Raw genomic sequence first — 19985 nt, forward strand, 5'->3', positions numbered from 1 at the left:
AAGAGTCCTGTGTCCACCCAGCATAGGAGGTAGGCTGAATACATCATGTGTTTCAGAAAATAGAGACTAATTAGAGTATATATGCTTCCGGACGTGATCAAAGTACACACTTACTGTAAAAGCCTTGGCCAGAGCCGATAACCGCAGGTAGTCCTCTCTGCTACGGTCTGCATCAGAACCTGTAGAAACGCACCCTGTACAACTGGAGAATGCTCAGGGGACTAAAGCTAAGTGCTCTTCCTGGAGCAGTAGGAGCACATGAGCCCTAGGGTTTCAGGGCGACAGGAGTAGGGGGGATTCCATTTTGTTGTCGGAGGTCACTGTGGTGTCAAAACGAAAGCCGATTGAAAGAAGGGCATCTTCCACCCCAGGGGACAGTTTATGACACTCTGACACAAGCCCGGAGGGTCTGGGCCTGGCCTATGATGATGGCTGTGGGGATGGAAAGGACAGGATGTCCAAGGGATGCTGGGGCCAGGGAGGGGGCAGAACGTAGTGGACACATAGGTGTCGGGGGTGAGATAAGCTGCAGTGGGCTCATGATGCCCCCAGCAAGTTCCACACCCTAAACCCACAACATGTCATTTCTCTCCCAGGGCAAAGGGGGCTTTGCAGACGTGATAAAGTTACAGATGTTGAGGTGAGGAGATAATCTTGGATTTCCTGGGGTCCTCTCACTGCCACCCATTATTTTGTATACGGAGGAGACACAGAGAGATTTTCAGCACCAGAAAGGACGCAGCATTGTCACCTCATGGGGAGAGACGGGGCGATGTGGTACCAGACAAGGATGGGAGCAGCCCTCACAGGGGCAGCGACCAGGGAGAGCTGTTCACCTCTACCGTCCACAGCCAGCATTTCCTCCTGACACTGAAATTTCCCCAAATGATACAGATCTTTGACTTTGGACCTCCACAACAGGGTCAATCACTTAATTGAGGCCACAGTGTGTGGCGGGTGTTGCAGCAGCCCCTGGACACTCATCCTGGAACTCTGAGGGGTGTGTCGGGGGTTCTGGGGCTGCTGGCCCCTGAGCCTGTGCCCCCCGGGACAGGAGGGCTGCGCATTCCCTGTGCTCCTCTGCCCGGCTCCCTGGGGTCGGGGTGCACTGTTGGAGTGGAGTTTCCCCCTGGCAGCTGCCTGCTTGCTTCAGGGCTTTAGGGAGAATTTGGGGGAGGAGGCAGTAGCCAGGGGTGGTGAGCGACACGAGTGTGTGCAGGGCAAAGAGTGAAGCCTGGACGGTCCCTGCAGATGGAGAAGTGGAGGGAAAACACGCTCCCCGGGCCCCTCCCAGCCTGCAAGCCCAGGGAAGGGCTGAGGCCAGCGGGCTGCTTGAGCTCATGGGAGGGGGGAGCAGGGCGGCTGCTGCTGCTGGGAACCAGGTGACTGGCCTCAGGCTGCGGTTCCTTGGGGACCAAGCCGAGGGACCACCCTTTCTGTGGAGTGTTTTTACCCATCACCCTCCTTTTCTGTCAGGGTCATGGCACTGGGAGACCTGTGAGTGACACAGGGGTTCCTGAGCAATGTTCCCTCTGTGATCCCTGCCCTCCAATGCCGCGGCCATAGCTTGTCGAGTCTGTAAAATGCCACATTGACACCATCGAAAGCCAAGTTAAGATGAAATCACCCCAAAGCAAGGGGAAGAAGTCTAGGATAAAACAGGACACGTGGAGACATGCAGGTCAAGTGATTTATTGAAGCAAGATGTTGACACCTCTACATTTTCCAAGGAAGATCAGGTCATCATTGAGCAACAGAGACAGTGGTAGGGGGGCTGGTGGGAAACCCACTGTTACATGTATTCTGTATTTTGACCTGAAAGAGAAAAAGAAAGAGAGGTGCCTCGGTCATGCTGCCCTGGAGGTGACGGGTTCACACAGAGGGCTGTTCACAACCAAGACCTGAAAGAAACTGCAACCAGCAAACGCCCAGCGGGCACCAGGCAGGATGGCCGTGCGTGTGGGGACTCAATAGTCCTGATGCAGGCACAATGCACCCAGTAGGTCAGGAAAGAGCATGACCACAGCCTGACACATAGACCCCAGAGACCCCAGAGAGGGGCTCAGGTGTCTGCTGGAGCCAGTAGGAGGGTCAAGGGTGGGGGAGCAGCCTGGGATTTCCTTGCTCTGAGTCCTGGGTCCGAAGACCGGGTGTTTCCTCCAGAGTAGACCCGGGGCTGAGGGACCTGGATGGGGTTTGGGGGGAGAAGTGGGAAAATCTTCCTGCAGGAGATTCCAGCCTCCTGGTGGGAAGTGCAGTCTGGCCGCCCAAGGACTTCTCCCCCCGAGAGTCCGGCTGGTGTGGACATTGGCATGAAACCCGACTTCATTCAGGGCAGAGGAGCTGAGAGACACCTTCCCGTATCTGACTCCCTCACAGACACCTGAGGAAGGGGTCAGCTCCACAAGGGCCGCAGAGGACATAGCAGGCAGGGTCTGTGCCCACGGGCCCTGATTGGGGAGGACAGGAAAGTGTGGCACAGGGACAGGGAGCGGGCCTTGGCTCTGCAAATGTGCCAGAGCCAGGCGGCCAGTGCTCCATCCTGACAGGGACGGGGGCCAGCGCTCTCCCTCCACTGTCTCCCCTTCACCACTCCCAGCACTCCCAGGAGGTCCCCAGGGGACAGTGCCACTGGGTGAGGGGCACTCGCCCTCCCTCGGGAAGCTCGCAGGCAGGGAGGCAGCAGTCCCTGGTCCTTCAACATCACCACTCGTTGTCCCTGGTTGTCCTCACTCTGGACACTGTGGGGAACCTGGTGCCCAGGGGGGATCATACACAAGATGCTCTGTGCAGGCTTAGTCCTGCTCAGCAAGTGTCCTGTTATAATCCACCCTTGGCCCCGGGCACTCTATCAGAGGCGAGCAGAGGGGCAGGGACCCCAACCCTGTGCCCCCCACAGAGCAGCACCCTCCCCTCCCTCCGGGCATGCAGCTGAGCAGTTGCCTCTGTGAAGAAAGGAGATATTACCACTACTCCTGCAACTCTTAATTTGTCAACGAAGGACATCTTATCTACGCATTTCTGCACTTCAAGTTTGGCCTCGACAGCCTCTGGAGGTGCATGAAACTTCTGAACTTTCCAATTGAAGATGGAAGCAGGATCCAACAGGAAACTTGCCAGTTCAGAAATAAGTGCTGGACAAGTGTTTGCATTTGCTGGAGTAGAAGAAAAAGAAACACAATTGATGTAATGAAGGTCAGCCTCCCCCATGGCTCCCAGATCTCAGATACAAGGAACCCCAGGGGACTGTGGTCTTCCCCAAATTGTGCCAATGTCAGTGCAAAGTCCTGCAGTGCTGACCTGCCCGTGATCACAGAGCCAGCAGCAGAGCCAGGATGGAAGCAGGCTGACCGGCCCCTACTTCACTTCTCACCCTTTGTCAAGTATACCCAGGCCTTCCCGAGACGCCTGCTTTGGTGAAATTCGCTTTCCCTAGATCTCAGGCATGAAGGTTTGCCTCTAGGAGGGCAATGCCTTCTTTTGTCTTGGGCACTGGGGGAGAGGAGATGTTAGGAATCAGTCTTTCCCATGAAGGGCGAGGTCAGATCTTACCAGAGATCAGAGGGGGGTCCAATTGGGGAGGAGTGAAGGAAACTTGAAACAAGGGGAGACGCTCTTTTCTGACTAAGTTTTACACTGGGGTTTGGTCGGTGGGTGAAGACTGCTACAAAGCTTATAAAGGGAAGTCTGGAAGCTTCATGCATCTGAAGCTGAAACACAGATCATGTCTGGCTCTTGGATTCTGCATTGACGGACAGAGTTCCTGGGGCGGGGAGGCAGGAACTGGGGCCTACTTTCCTCCCACTGGGATTGTACCGAGACCTGAAGTGACCCCTTTTCCTGCTCTGCATTCTCCACCCCACCCAGGGCTTTGTAACCACCTGCAGCTCCAAAGGCGCCCCTGCAGGGCCCAATCCCACCTGATCAGACAGCGGCTGTGCAGGGCTGAGGGGTGGGGAGAGGGGCCGCTCGGGGAAGGGGAGGAGGTGCCGAAAGTCAGGTGCAGGAGACAGGCTCAGAGGGCCTCTGTTCCGTCCCGAGGGCACGAGCACACGGCCCTTCTGTTGGCGGAAAGTGTGCAGTTTGCCTAGAAACACTGCAGTTGCAGCCTGGCGACTGCGCTGCTTCTGCACATCCTGGCTGGGCTCCTGCAGGAGCAGGATGTGTGGCCTCAGTGAGTGCTGCTGACCCTCAGGCCACGGGAACACTGGTGACTCGAGACTCAGACAACAGCGGCTCTTCCTGAGCTGAGCCCCCGCCTGGGGGAACCTTCCATGGGTCTGACTTGGACTCGCTGGCACCTAAAAGACTCTGGACAGAGACCATCTGGGGAGACCATAGCTGGCCTCTGACTATTCATGTCACTCATGGTCACAGCTTCTCCCGCGATAGCTGGAAAGCCAAGGATTTGGGGAGGCTTGGAGAGATGGAGCCTTTGTTCGAGGTCCCAGCACTGCCAAGCGGCAGAACCAGGATTCGCAGACCAGTTTTATGAGGCCCTGCTTCTTCCCGGACGCAGACCATGGGGGGGAGGGGGCTTCCATGGCAAAACTCTTCAAATTTTCTGCAGCGATTTTCTGTAAGGTTTGGATTCTGATGTGTTCCCCACTCTCCCCAAGCAGCCCCCTAGGTCAGAGGGTTACTTACTTGGCTCCTGTGTCCGATCGGAAATACTACTCACCCTCCTGGCAGCCAAGGGCCAGAGTGACCAGCAGGACAGGCAGGAACAGTCTCATGGCTGATTTTGCTTTGAGATCCGCTTTAGGCCACAATGAGCAGTTGGGAGCTGGACTCAGCATCCTGGGGAGCCCGGGGCTATTTGTACCTAGTGAGCCTCACTGGTCCTGCCCACAAAGGACGTTACAGATCACAAGGCCTGGCTTCCAGCCCTCCCTTCACATTGAGCACAGATGCCATCCACAGGGTGCCTTCACAGTGGCTGTGTCAGAGGGAGGCACTGCTGGCACCGTGCACGTCTGCCTTGCAGCACAGGCCGAGGCTGGACTTTGACAAATGTGTAATCACTTGATGGAAGGGAGCCCTTGGGATTCAGCGCCTTAGCCGCCGACAGTGTCTGGTGTTGCTCCCTGGTCTCAGCCTGGAATAAATGAATGACTGTGACTGGAGAAACCACTCCACCTGGTTCGGGGGCATCTTTCGTGTAAAATGATGCCCAGTGTGCCAGGGTTCCTTTGGGCGGTTGAGGGGAAAGGTCAGTGTGTGGTGACAATTGTGAAAAAGTCCGCGGTGCCTGGTTCCCAAGACAAAACAGTGTCAAGAGGAAGACAACCCCTCCACCTCCTAACTTCCTAGACTAATCTAACCCATTAACACTACCAAGCAAACGTGCCCATCAAATCAAAGCCTGAACTGTCCTGGGACAGTCTCACCTCTCAGTCTGAGCACAGGGCCCTCTGAGTGATCGGGTCCCAGCAGTACAAGTGCCCCCAGGGCTGGTCCTCTGCCTGCCCCCACCCTGAGCACCTGCTCTGTGGAAACTCAGGGGGGCAGGGACCACTCTGAGAAAGGCTCAGGGAAGCCGTCTGGTGACAGGGGAGCATACTTGAGAGCCACTCTGGACAGAAATCATTCCGACATGAAGCAATGTTCGGAGGAGCCACCCGAGGCAGGAGCCTGAGGGAAGACCAGACGCCACAGACGGGGAGGCTTGTGGAGCAGGGGAGCGGTGTCCCCCAGCCCACAGCAGAGCAGAGAGGGGGGCCGCCGAGCGACTGCAGAGACAGGATGGGCCACGCCAAGGAGAGTGTCCCTTCCCCCGGGAGCCCGGGTGGCAGAACGGGTGGGTGAGGTGACACAAGTGGATGTTGTGCCCTGGAGCTTTCTTGCTCTGTCTCCAATCTCAAGTCAGTATCACATGGGTTTTTCTCACCCACTCTCATGGCTACTTGCCAAATAATAACAATAATAATAATAATAATATAATAAGAATAATAACAATCATAATAATAATAATAAAGAAGGAACAGAGAGGCCAAATCGAAGTGCTGGCCAGCGTGTGGGCAACAGAAACACTGGTGTGTGTTGGGAGCAGATGTGAATTAGTGCAGCCACTGAAGAAAGGGTCTGGAGGTCCCTGAAATATTAAGCAAAGAATGACAATGTCTTCGATCCAGCTGTCCTCTGAGTGTATAAGCGGGGTCTTAAGCACGTACCTGCCTCCCCACTTTAGAGCAGCAAGAGGTGGAAGCGGCCCAGGGTCCGAGGCAGAGGAGAGGATCCGCGCACCTGGCCCATAATCATCCCCCACAGCAGGAGCTGTGTCCCGGCTGCAGTGGGGACGCTGAGGACAGCACACGCTGTGAAGTAAGCCAGTGAGAGGAGGGCCATAATGCACGATCCCCATACAAGAGGTTTCTAGAGCCATCGAGTTCACAGAAGCAGAGACTACAATGGTGCTTTCCAGGGGCTGGGGGAGGGGATGTAGTTTTCAGTAAAATAAAGTCATTAAGCCCTGGCCTGTGTGGCCCACAGGTCAGAGCATCGGCCGGCCCACTGGGGGTCATGGTTCGATTCCCGGTCAAGGCTCGTACCTGGGTGGAAGGTTCCATCCTGGGCCCCCATCGGGTCGAGTGTGCGAGGCAACCAGCTGATGTGTCCCCCTCACAGGGCAGTTTCTCTCTCCTTGCACCTCCCTCACTCCTTTCCACTCTCTCTAAAAAAAATCACGGGGACAAATATCCTCGGGGGAGGGTTAACACAAATGAAATAAATAAATACAGCCATCAAAGTAACTGTGAACTGATAGGTTCTGTAGACACACCCTCGTGATCTTGCACACAGGTCCTTTGGGTGACAAACACTCTCTTCCTAATAGTAAGAGTGGTAACTAAAGGAGTCGTGACAAAAGGCAGCAGCCCCTGGACAATCATCCCGGGCCTCTGAGGGCTGTATCGGGGGCTCTGGGGCTGCTGCCTCCCTGGGTGGCGCCCCCTGAGCCTGTGCGCCCGGGGACAGGAGGGCTGCGCATTCCCTGTGCTCCTCTGCCCGGCTCCCTGGGGTCGGGGTGCACTGTTGGAGTGGAGTTTCCCCCTGGCAGCTGCCTGCTTGCTTCAGGGCTTTAGGGAGAATTTGGGGGAGGTGGTAGTAGCTGGGGGTGGAGGGGTGAGCGCACGAGTGTGTGCAGGGCAAAGAGTGAAGCCTGGACGGTCCCTGCAGGTGGAGAAGTGGAGGGAAAACACGCTCCCCGGGCCCCTCCCAGCCTGCAAGCCCAGGGAAGGGCTGAGGCCAGCGGGCTGCTTGAGCTCATGGGAGGGGGGAGCAGGGCGGCTGCTGCTGCTGGGAACCAGGTGACTGGCCTCAGGCTGCGGTTCCCTGGGGACCAAGCCCAGGAGCAGGACCCTGTGGAGTGTTTTTACCCATCACCCTCCTTTTCTGTCAGGGCCACGGGCCTGGGAGACCTGTGAGTGACACAGGGGTTCCTGAGCAGCATTCCCTCTCTGATCCCTGTCCTCAGACGCCACGGCCACTGCTCTTCATGTCAATGAAATGCCCCATTGACACCACCCAACGCCAGGATATGATGATACCATCTCGATGCACGGACAGGGATTCTTGGATAAAACAGGACACGTGGAGACGTGCAGGTCAAGTGATTTATTGAAGCAAGACGTTGACACCTCTACATTTTCCAGGGAAGGTCAGGTCATCATTGAGCAACAGAGGCAGTGGTAGGAGGGCTAGAGGGAAACCCACTGTTACATGTATTCTTTATTTTGACCTGAAAGAGAAAAAGAAAGAGAGGTGCCTCGGTCATGCTGCCCTGGAGGTGACGGGTTCACACAGAGGGCTGTTCACAACCAAGACCTGAAAGAAACTGCAACCAGCAAACGCCCAGCGGGCACCAGGCAGGATGGCCGTGCGTGTGGGGACTCAATAGTCCTGATGCAGGGACAATGCACCCAGTAGGTCAGGAAAGAGCATGACCACAGCCTGACACATAGGCCCCAGAGACCCCAGAGAGGGGCTCAGGTGTCTGCTGGAGCCAGTAGGAGGGTCAAGGTTGGGGGAGCAGCCTGGGATTTCCTTGCTCTGAGTCCTGGGTCCGAAGACCGGGTGTTTCCTCCAGAGTGGACCCGGGGCTGAGGGACCTGGATGGGGTTTGGGGGGGGAAGTGGGAAAATCTTCCTGCAGGAGATTCCAGCCTCCTGGTGGGAAGTGCAGTCTGGCCGCCCAAGGACTTCTCCCCCCGAGAGTCCGGCTGGTGTGGACATTGGCATGAAACCCGACTTCATTCAGGGCAGAGGAGCTGAGAGACACCTTCCCGTATCTGTGTCCCTCACAGACACCTGAGGAAGGGGTCAGCTCCACAAGGGCCGCAGAGGACATAGCAGGCAGGGTCTGTGCCCACGGGCCCTGATTGGGGAGGACAGGAAAGTGTGGCACAGGGACAGGGCGCCGGCCTTGGCTCTGCAAATGTGCCAGAGCCAGGCGGCCAGTTCTCCATCCTGACAGGGGCGGGGGCCAGCGCTCTCTCTCCACTGTCTCCCCTTCACCACTCCCAGCACTGCCAGGGGATCCCCAGGGGACAGTGCCACTGGGTGAGGGCCACTCTCCCTCCGTCAGGAAAGCTCCCAGGCAGGGAGGCAGCAGCCTCTGGTCTTTCAACATCACCACTGGTTGTCCCTGGTTGTCCTCACTCTGGACACTGTGGGGAACCTGGTGCCCAGGGGGAATCATAAACAAGATGCCCTGTGCAGGCTTAGTCTTTCTCAGCAGGTGTCCTGTTATAATCCACCCTTGGCCCCGGGCACTCTATCAGAGGCGAGCAGAGGGGCAGGGACCCCAACCCTGTGCCCCCCACAGAGCAGCACCCTCCCCTCCCTCCGGGCATGCAGCTGAGCAGGTGGTCCTGGAAAAAAGGAGATATTACCACTACTCCTGCAATTCTTAATTTGTCACCAAAGGAGATCTTGTCTATGCATTTTTTCACTTCAAGTTTGGCCTTGACAGCCTCTGGAGGTGTGTGATACTTCAGAAGTTTCAAATGGAAGACGGAACTGTAATCCAACAGGAAACTTTTTATTTCAGAAACAAGTCCTGCACAGCCTATTGCATTTGCTGGAGTAGAAGAAAAAGAAACACAATTGCAGTAACATAAGTCAGCTTTCCCCATGGCTCCCAGACCTCAGATGGAAGGAACCCCAGGGGACTGTGGTCTCCCCCCAAACTGAGCCAATGTCAGTGCAAACTCCTGCAGTGCTGACCTGCCCGTGATCACAGAGCCAGCAGCAGAGCCAGGATGGAAACAGGCTGACCGGCCCCTACTTCACTTCTCACCCTTTGTCAAGTACACCCAGGCCTTCCCGAGACGCCTGCTTTGTTGAAATTTGCTTTCCCTAGATCTCAGGCATGAAGGTTTGCCTCTAGGAGGGCAATGCCTTCTTTTGTCTTGGGCACTGGGGGAGAGGCAATGTTAGCAATCAGTCTTTCCCATGAAGGGCGAGGTCAGATCTTACCAGAGATCAGAGGGGGGTCCATCTGGAGAGGAGTGAGGGAAACTATGAAAGGAGGGGAGACGCCCTTTTCTGACTAAGTTTAACACTGGGGTTTTGTCGGTGGGTGAAGACTCCTACAAAGCTTATGAAGAGAACTCTGGAAGCTTCATGCATCTGAAGCTGAAACACAGATCACCTCTGGCTCTCGGATTCTGCATTGACGGACAGAGTTCCTGGGGCGGGGAGGCAGGAACTGGGGCCTACTTTCCTCCCACTGGGATTGTACCGAGACCTGAAGTGACCCCTTTTCCTGCTCTGCATTCTCCACCCCACCCAGGGCTTTGTAACCACCTGCAGCTCCAAAGGCGCCCCTGCAGGGCCCAATCCCACCTGGTCAGACAGCGGCTGTGCAGGGCTGAGGGGTGGGGAGAGGGGCCGCTCGGGGAAGGGGAGGAGGTGCCGAAAGTCAGGTGCAGGAGACAGGCTCAGAGGGCCTCTGTTCCGTCCCGTCCCGAGGGCACGAGCACACGGCCCTTCTGTTGGCGGAAAGTCTGCAGTTTGCCTAGAAACACTGCAGTTGCAGCCTGGCGACTGCGCTGCTTCTGCACATCCTGGCTGGGCTCCTGCAGGAGCAGGATGTGTGGCCTCAGTGAGTGCTGCTGACCCTCAGGCCACGGGAACACTGATGACTCGAGACTCAGACAACAGCGGCTCTTCCTGAGCTGAGCACCGGCCTGCGGGAACCTTCCATGGGTCTGAATCTAGTTCAACAGCCTTGGACTCGATGGCACCTAAAAGACTCTGGACAGAGACCGTCTGGGGAGACCAGAGTTGGCCTCTGACTATTCATGTCACTCATGGTCACAGCTTCTCCTGCTGTAGCTGGAAAGCCAAGGGTGGGGGAGACTTGAAGAGATGGAGCCTTTGTTCGAGGTCCCAGCACTGCCAAGCAGCAGAACGCGGATTCACAAGCAAGTTTTATTACGTTCTCTTGCTTCCCGGACACAGACCATGGGTGGGAAGGGGGCTTCCACTGGAAAACAGTTAAAACTTTTCTGGAACAATTTCCTGTAAAAGCCCCATACATTGGGAATGGATACAATGAGCCCTGGGCTTTTGGTGGCCGGTCCACACGGGGAGTGAAGCTAAGGATTCTGATGTGTTCCCCACTCTCCCCAAGCAGCCCCCTAGGTCAGAGGGTTACGCACTGGCCCGCTGGTGTCCGATCAGAAATGCTACTCACCCCTATGGCAGTGAAGGGGCAGAGTGACCAGCAGGACAGGCAGGAACAGTCTCATGGCTGATTTTGCTTTGAGATCCGCTTTAGGCAACAATGAGCAGTTGGGAGCTGGACTCAGCATCCTGGGGAGCCCGGGGCTATTTGTACCTAGTGAGCCTCCCTGGTCCTGCCCACAAAGGACGTTACAGGTCACAAGGCCTGGCCTCCAGCCCTCCCTTCCTCACTGAGTGACCGTCTCATCCACGGTCCCACCCTAGTGACTATGCCAGAGGGAGGCATTGCTGGCACTGTGCACGTCTGCCTTGCAGCACAGACTGAGGCTGAACTTTGACAAATGTGTAATCACTTGATCGATGGAAGCCCCTGGGATTTAGTGCTTTAGGTGCAGTCAGTGTCTGGTGTTGGTCCTTTGTCTCAGCGCCTGCGTGTGAGGAACGCATGTGTGGGGAAAGGGTCATTTTGCCTGGGCCTAATGGTGTCACGAACCCAGAGGTGTTTTGAGAAGTAGGAGGGAGTTCAAGACAGGATTCAGCCTTGCTTTGCCTGAGTCACTTCTCTCACTAGCTCTGTTGCTCTCCCTGCACCTCGGGTCAGGGACAGAGAGTACCCAGGGAGGAGCCTAGCCCTGGTGAGCAGGGCATAGCCTGCACATGACATGGGTGGATCCGGGAACCTGAGGCCCTGAGCACTGCCCAGATGGCCCGGGGGGTTGGGGGTGATGAGGGGAGGACAATACTTTTCCTGAGACAGGATCAAAGCTGGACTACGGATGGTAAGGAGCAGAGGACCTTTCAGATTCTCTGGCCTTCAGTCATGGGGTCTGTAATGAATGATTCAGTTCTAGTGTGTGTGCGGGTGTGTGTGAGGAACGCATGTGTGATGTGAGTCTCTCTAGAGTCTCCATTCTAATCAATAACCAAAAAGGAACTTTAGGTTTGCAGCTTCTTTATTGAAATGAAAATGTATGTGAGGTTTCAACAACTGTCTTGCAGGCTGAAGATCAAAAGACAAAAAAGAAAGCTTGGTGTGGTTTCCACCCATTGACAGCCGGTTTCTGACATCTCTGCAGTCTGAGCCAAAGGTCTGGTGGGAAGTTAATACGTAGCACACCATTTACTGTCATATATTGTTTCCTGGAAAACAGAAGCAGAGACATCACTCACATTTCAATTCCCCTTACAAAGGAAAATCCTGAAAGACAAACATGGCCTCTCATTGTTTTCCTGGACTTGTCCACAGCCATCGACAGAGAGCTGGTGCTGAAAGCCAAGTCAAAATGATCTCATTTGTTCTGTTGCTCAGGAGACATTTCCTGACGCCAAAGACGTGCTGCTGCTTCCAGATCTGGTCCCCATCAGGGATCCCTTTGATGATCTTATCTGCATGTCTCCTCTTCCTTGAAATAACATATCCAATAAATATGCTGTGTTATCACTTTTCAGTATCTCAGCCCAAGCCCAAGAACATGTGCATTTTGGGATCCTGCACGGCCTACATGTAGAAAGAGAGCAGACAGACTGAGGCCTCCCACGTCCCTGTGGCTACAGACCTTGGGAGACGTGCACTCCAGTGACTTGTCTGACCTGGGTTTTCAAAGGAAAATCCCATCACCTTTCACTGAAGGGCTTGTTAGTGTTTTCAAACTGTAATTATGGTAAATACATGTAACATAAATATGACCATTTTCACCACTTTAAAGGTACAGTTTAGTCGTGTTAAGAACATTCACCCTGCAGAGCAACCAACCTCCAGGACCTTCTCACCTTGCTGCAGTGCAGCGCCAGACCCTGAACAGCTCCCGGTTTCCTCACCACCCGCCCTGGAGACCACAGTTCTACCTCTGTTTCTCAGGGATCACCTGCTACACAAAATGCAATATTTCTCTTTTCGTGACTGGCTTTTTTTTTTTTTAATCAAAGTTCCTCCAGATTTATCCATGTTGTCAGAAACCCTGTGTCAGAAAATTCTGAGCAATGTAGACTTTTATCTTTGTGCTGTGGCAATATTTCTAACTTGTTACCCTGGAATGTTTTCAGTTGTATGTTAGGGCAGGGAATGAATACTAGAAAAAAAACTAAACAACACCTGTTCTAAATAGAAAAGATCTCATTGTTTAACTACTGATTTTTGCTTTCAACAATTCCATCACCCATGGTGGATGCATAGCCATGGTGTCCTCTTGTCACTCATGGGGCTTTAATTCATGGTCAAGAAATGCACTCACTCACACTAGCAAACTGTGGTTGCTTGAAGGTGCTTTGGGGGTGGCAGTAATAAGACGGAAGGCATCTTCCTGAAATGGAATTTTCTGCACTCTTGAAAATTCTTTAAATTGTTTCAGTAGTTGCTTTGATGAACAAGAGTATTTTGTTTGTTTGCTGATCACTCTTACAAGTGAGGGTCTTCTTGAGAATCAGGTGTCTCTGAGAGGCTGAGAGGTAGGTAGGCCTCTGCTCAAGCCCTCTTTCCCCTCTCCATGCGTCACTCACTACAGAATCCACAATGTGAGCAGGCAAACCAACCCCAGCCCTTGGGTGGCTTTCTGGATGTCAAAGTATTCACACTCACCAACAACTAAATTCACTGATATAATGGCGTGTGATCGACACTTGCTTTCAAAAGGCAACAACCTGGGAGCCTGCTTGTCCCTGTGCAGTGCTGTAAAAGCTGTTAGGAACAAACCAAGATTACCATCATCACTCTGACGTTGTCCAGAGTTTCGTTACTCTGGCTGAGAAAGCATTGCTTCACTTCCTTTAGGGCATTGGCGGTGGCATCATCTGGTATGAACTCTTGAAGATCTTGGATGTACTGTGTTTCGTCCACTGTAGGATCAATGGCCTTTTCGATCACATCCTCCAAAGTGGGGCAGCCAGAGCCTGGGGAGGAAGTGCACAAAAGCAGGCTGGAGCACAGAGGTACCACATCCTTGTTGGACATAGCGACGATGCCTGTCCTCCTCTTACACCCCAGTAGAGACAGATATTCAGAGAGATTATGGGCAATGGTCTGAGCCCTCAATTCTAGGAGAGTAATCTCAGGATCTGAGATTTTCTTTAAGCCCTAAAACATCTGCCTCCTTGCCCCCGACCACCGCCACTCCCAGCTGCCTGGCTTCCACAGCCCAGAAACCAAACACTATGTAACCGCGAACAAGGAAGACACCAGAGAAATGAGATGCTCTGCACTGGGGTCTGGGGGCAGGAGATCTTCCACAGGGGGCCCGACAAAGGCCTGCACCCACGGCCTGGCCCTGTCAGCACTCACCGGCATAACAGGACAGGGGGAGGGCAGCCAGCATGAGGACTGTCACCAGCTTCATGGTTCAAGCAGCTGTTGTTGGCCGGTCACTCCGATGTGGCAGGGAAGCAGAGACTGACTCACTTTGGAGGAGAGGGCCCAGACTCCTCCTTTTATTCTCCTGGTGGGCACCCGAATCCCTGCCAATGACGGCGGAATGCGTCACCAGATAAACCTGGCACTGGGCCCCAGGAAGGACTCGAGAATCAACTGGAACCCAGCCAGCCTGTGCTCTGTTTGTAGAAACCAAGGAGACAGAACCTTTAAAAACCCTTAGAAATTTCAGAGCTGCAATAGTGGAAATGACATTAGGTGAAATTAATGCTGAAGGCCTTGCTAAATAAAAGCAAATTACGCCCTGAGCCTGTGCTGTCATTTTTGTTTTATTGTTATTGGGGTCCTCACTACCTCTCTCTCCTCCTGCAGGTCTCCCTCCCCTTGCCACTCCTGCTCTCCCCTTGACCTCGTCCTCTCCCCACACCCCCGAGACTCCTCTTTTTGGTCTATTTCTTCAAGGTGCAAAACTCTTCCTACCCTCTTTCTGCTCCTCCTGAGTCATGAGAAACCTAGGCTGGGTGTGATACCACATAGTGCCTGTGGAGGGCAGACGTTCCACACCCATAGACTTGATCCGTCAGGTACCTTGTCGGAAAAGAGTAATAATTCCTCACCTTCTTTGAAGGCTATTTTTACAAAGGCTATCTCATTTAGTTATGTGAATTTCATAAATTTAGTTATAAATGTAGAGTTAATTTTTGTTTAGTTTTGTTAGCGTTCTGGGTTTTTTGTTCGTCCGATTCAGTAGCTGACGTGAGAAGTAGAATTACAGGTGCTTAAGGGAGGCGGCGCTGAATGGTGGGTCTGGGCTCCTGCAGATGTGGAATGAATCTTGGATGCAGCTGCTCATCATGAAGTGTCTTTGGGGAAGTTGGTACTAGTTGTCCCGAGCTTCCCTTTGCTCTTTTCTAAAGGGGGCATAACGATGCCAAGCCTGGTTTTGTAAGAATGGCAGAAAGTCAGTGCACAAGCCCAGCACAGGGCATAGAAAGGGTGATCGTGACTAAATCAGAGGTTTTCATCTGCTCACCTATCATCCACCCATCCATCCATCCATCCATCCATCCATCCATCCATCCATTAATCTAGCCATTCATCTATCATACATCCTTCCATCCATTCATTTATCCATCCATGTTCATAACAACCATGATTACCCTATGACTAAGCCCTGTGCTACGTGTCACAGATTCAGTTGTAGGAACAAGTTAGACCAGAACCTTGCACTTCTGCAGCTTACCTCTAACAGGAAGTCAACACACAAGCCTGCAATAGAATATGACATAAAGGGAAAGTGATTGTGTCATGAACAACAGAAAAACCACTAGGGCAGCATCCTGCAAGGAGGTCCAGGCAGGCTATCAGGCCAGGACTTTTTAGCTTGCATGAGTGAAGAGTGAAATCTGGGGGATCATCTGGGGAAGAATGTTCTGGGCAAGTACAGAGGCCCTGAGCGCAGATGGCACTTGGCAAGGTAAAGGAAGCATGGAAAGCGTGCCTCTTGGTGTCAGAGAGGGACAGGACAGCCTCATAAGATACAAAAACCACATCAGTTTACCAGGGATGGTATGAAGGACAAAGAGAGACGACATTGGCTTAGAGTAAAGAAAAAAGAAACTAGTGTGAAACACTGAGAGATGATCCAATAAGTAGTTGCCTGTGAATGCATTATTCTCTGTCTGGATTATTTCAGACTCATTTCTTTCCATCATTCAGCTGGATTCTAAGTTGTCAAGAACAATATTGATTTAGGAAAAAGCTAGGCATAAACAAGGATGTGTTCTTATGTGTGTACTTTCTGCCAGGTGACAGTGGTTGGCGATCTTCATTCCAAAAGCAAGTGAAAGATGTTCGTAAAGAAATGGAAGACTGTCTCCTTGAACAGGACTCAGTGAGGACTTTGTCTGGTGCCCCCATGGTTATGGACCTGCCCTGTTGTCTGCTGCGACGTTGGACCCTTCACAGGTTTCTGCGACAGCAACCAAAAACAGGATTCTCCTGAGTGAGCAAACTGAGATGTGTGGTCTCCCCACCATGAGTTAGGTATACCATTTCTCACGAGCTGCACACAATGGGACAAGAGAAGTCAAGTAACCTGACCAAGGGCACACAGCTAATGGGTGGCAGAGCCAGGTAAGGAACCAGGTGTTCTGGCACCAGAGACAGTTTTCAACACTATTGACCTCCTTAGTTTCACCCTGATGGACCTTCACTTTCTGATTCAGATGGATTCTCATGACCTTGACTTGCCCAACTGCCCTATGTGGACTCTAGGTAGATTTCTGTGTAGGCCCCACAGTTTTCTGTTCGGGTCTTGGCTCCATGTGAAGTCTACTTCTCCACTGTCCTTGCCTGAGTCCCTTTAGCTTGAAACTCAGTATTTATTCCTGATGCCACATCACAGACAGCCAACTTCTTTTGTTCTATTGTGGCTGTGAATCTCTAGGGATCACCTTCTCCAGACCCATGGCTCTTTTTGAGTACCTTCCTCCTGGCAACCAGCACCTGACCCTATGACTCTTTCCTCCCTGTTCAGGTCCTACAGGGCATGACCTGAACCCCTGGGTTTTGAGTGAGTGACATTAGTGATAAAGTAGGTGTTTAATTAGTTGTTGTATAACTGTTTTTTGGGACAGATTTTGAGATTCTACAAAGAAGTCTCTGATTATATAACATGTTTTATTACTGGGTCTATTTAGAAAGAGAAGCTCATTTCAAATACAAACTCTAATAAAGGCAAGTCTCGTTCACAGCACTAAACCCAGGCATCAGCCTGACATCCTGGTGCTAACACCACATACTTTATGTTTCTGGAGAGAACTGTGGGATCAGCATAGGGCCAGGTTAGGAGAGCAAGAAGTTGGAGCTCTGACATCCAGGGCCTGGGCCACCTCAGTTCTTCTGTTCCCTGGAAGTAAACATTAGCTTGATCCAATCTAACCCGGATCCATCTAATGACTATGGACAAGGAGCCAGATTTGGAAGCTGAGTCAGGATCAGTTGTCACCTCCAGCTAATTCTCCTTGGCTCATTCACTAAAACCCTGAACTTTACACAACTTGACATTTATACAAAATGTGTGGTTATATATTTAATTCCCCACACATTTGACAGTTGATATGGTTCATTTGATTTCTACACCATGAGCTTCTTTCTTCTGTTACTAATTTTTCCTCCAGCTCATGTCCACTTTTTCTCGATATTTGTAGGCTTCAATAGTGGGAACTTCTGGCCCTTTGGGGCATCAAAAGAGGAATATGGGAGATCTAATAATGTGTATTTCTAATTTCCAGAACTGTAATTCTCTACTGGAGCTGATTTTCTCTCTTTTTGCATGCACTCTGTTGACATTTGTTCATGTCCGGAGATACTGTGCTGTCCCCACAGGGTAGGGATGTGCCCCTGGTAGCAAATGGGTGAGACCAGGTTTGGTGCTAAACAGCCTGCGATGCCCAGGACATCCACTCGGAAAACAACCCTCCTACGTCCCATGGTACTAGAGCTGTGGTTGAGTCACCCAGTGACAGAGAAATCTCTGAAAGCATGTGTCCTCATGAAGTGCTGGGCGTTTTCATACTTGGTGGACAATGAGTGGAGCCTTGATGCAGAACAATGCCGACAGGAGTGTGGGCACTTGTGTTCTCTTATGCTTGCAGCTCAGCTTCATGGTTGAGACTTTGCCAGGCTTGTCCTCACTCCTGGAGGGCCTCACTCTCTCCTTTCTTTCTTCCTCCTTCACTTTGTCCTTCAACATCCAACTCAGTTCTCACCACCTCTCAGAGTTTTTCTTCCTGGACAATGTAAGCTCATAAGGACTTTGTTTTCCTTGATTGTCTATAGGCCTCTAATTGCTATGAAAGAAACTCCTTCTAGTGACATACTTCATATATCTATTCACTTCTCTGTCTTATGTCTTGTCATTTCACATGATAATCAATTGCTTGAGGGAATCAATTAATCCTTCACCAAAGTACATCCATAGTCTCCTAAGTTGGTTGCGTGTAGGTTCCAAGTTGACCTGACATGATTTGCAGCAATTCACCTATTTTTTGCCAAATTTTGACCCCAACATTTTTTGTCTTTTTCTTCAATCCTGTCTTTTCTTTTCACTTCTGTCTTAAAAATTCCTATAATTTCATAAATTTTTATTTTGAAATAATGGTGTAGGAGCATTGTTCCAAAGAGTAAATACTGAGAGACAACATCCATGAGACGCTTCTTCACTGTGTCTTCTTGTGTGGAAATGTCTCTGAGGAGTACAGATTCATCTGTAAGCACATAGCTTATGTCCTGTGCTTACTGGATTCCATGTCGTGGTTTTTTTCATCTATGTCTCTTTGTAGAGCCTATGCTCTCCACCCTTTGAGAGCAAGCTCACTGGAGATAAAACTCTTCAAGATTTTCACTTCTGAAATATCTTTGTGTATCTTCAAGCTTAAATGCTAGCTGACCGCATATAGAATTCTATTCATATTCAATTATAGGTTAGAGCCTTGGAATTTTCAGGATTACTTTGTGTCTCCCAATCTTGTGTTGATTCAGTTTTAAACCCATCCTTGCATGTGACTCAGTGTTTCATTCTGAATGAATCTCATGTCTTCAGGACACTGTTTCCAAGTCACACAAATGTGTTATGATGCGGGGAATGGGTGAGCTAGTCCATTTCATTTTTTTCATGTGGGGAAATTTTCTTGATGTGTTTCTTTGGTGACTTTCCTCCCACCCTGATCTTTCTCATTTTGGAAACCTGTTAGTTGGGCCTCCTGAATGGATGACCTATCATGCTTTTCTTTTTCTTCATATTTCTGTTCTTTATCCTAATGTACCTATAGTTTTGTTACACTATTTGGTTTTTCTTCCAAATACTTTAAATTTTCCCAGATGTCATTTATTGTATTTCTCCAAAGCACCTTGTTTTACTTTGAATGTTTATTAACAATGAAGACAACAGCAGATCATAGTAATCTGAGCTTTCTGAAGACCTCCAAAGGTGTCCCCTGAGAGAAAGTTCTTTCTGGCACAGAGAACTTAGTCCAGTCTCAAAAGAATATGAGTGCATTAAGAACTTGCTTAATGTTTTATGTCCTCAATCTGTCAGAAATGATGGTGAGCGTCTGGGAGAGGAAAAGTAGAATGAAAGGGGGCAGAGGAAGGAGAGTGTTCATTTGGACACAAGGTGAAGTTCTGATTACTTTATACACCTGAATATACTGATTTCTAAATGGAGACAATGAGTTTCACATTATAGGAATGGAGAGTGACTGAAAGTTTGTTTGAAGTAAGCTTAAGCCAAAACCAGAGCTTTGGGCTGGGAATATTCAGCCTGTCACTGAGTGTACATGGGATGGGGAGGAAAGATGTGTGAGGAGCAGAATGAGCCTGAGAGTGACAGCACTTGCCAGGAAAGGAGCAGAGGCTCACAGGTAAAATGAAGACTCTGCAGAAGCCAGTCTTTAACCTGGTTAAACTCGATTTGTGAGTTTGAGCAAGAGTCTCTAAAATTTGATCGTATCATCAACAAGGAAAACCCAGGAGACAAATCAAGCAGAGAGTTGACAGCTGACATGATTTGAAGTGAGATGGGGACAGTGCTGAAGGAAAGTGTCCAGGGGGTTGAGATGCAGGCCCTGTTCCCACTTGCAGGTATCTTTCTGCTGCCTCTCAGAACTCTATGGTCTGTGCAGACTTTGTGTGTTTGGTAAAATGCATACAGCATAAAATTTACCATTTTCACCTAATTTATGTGTGGAATTCTCTGCCATTGGGTACACTCATGATCTTTTATTTTACCACTTTCCATTTCCAGATTCACTCCAAACAGGGTCTCTACCCATTGGATCATCACTCTTCAGCCTCTCCTCCAGCCCCACCTTTGGAGCCCTGCATGATCTCACCCCCCACACTGTCAGCAGCTCACAAAAGAAAATGTCCCT

The 19985-nt window shown here is 51.2% G+C and overlaps 1 protein-coding gene across 1 annotated transcript; it reads right to left on the minus strand.

Moving 5' to 3' along the window:
• Positions 1-11789: 11789 nt before the first annotated feature.
• Positions 11790-14017, minus strand: LOC148092083 (mammaglobin-A-like). The gene is made up of 3 exons (XM_087822398.1): positions 13963-14017; positions 13387-13574; positions 11790-11828 (listed from the first exon to the last, which is right to left on the minus strand). The coding sequence occupies exons 1-3, from the start codon at positions 14015-14017 to the stop codon at positions 11790-11792; spliced, it is 282 nt and encodes a 93-aa protein (XP_087678524.1).
• Positions 14018-19985: the final 5968 nt, after the last annotated feature.

The sequence above is a fragment of the Miniopterus natalensis genome, chromosome 11 (genome assembly GCF_054644295.1).
Source record: "Miniopterus natalensis isolate mMinNat1 chromosome 11, mMinNat1.hap1, whole genome shotgun sequence".
Lineage (NCBI taxonomy): Eukaryota > Metazoa > Chordata > Mammalia > Chiroptera > Miniopteridae > Miniopterus > Miniopterus natalensis.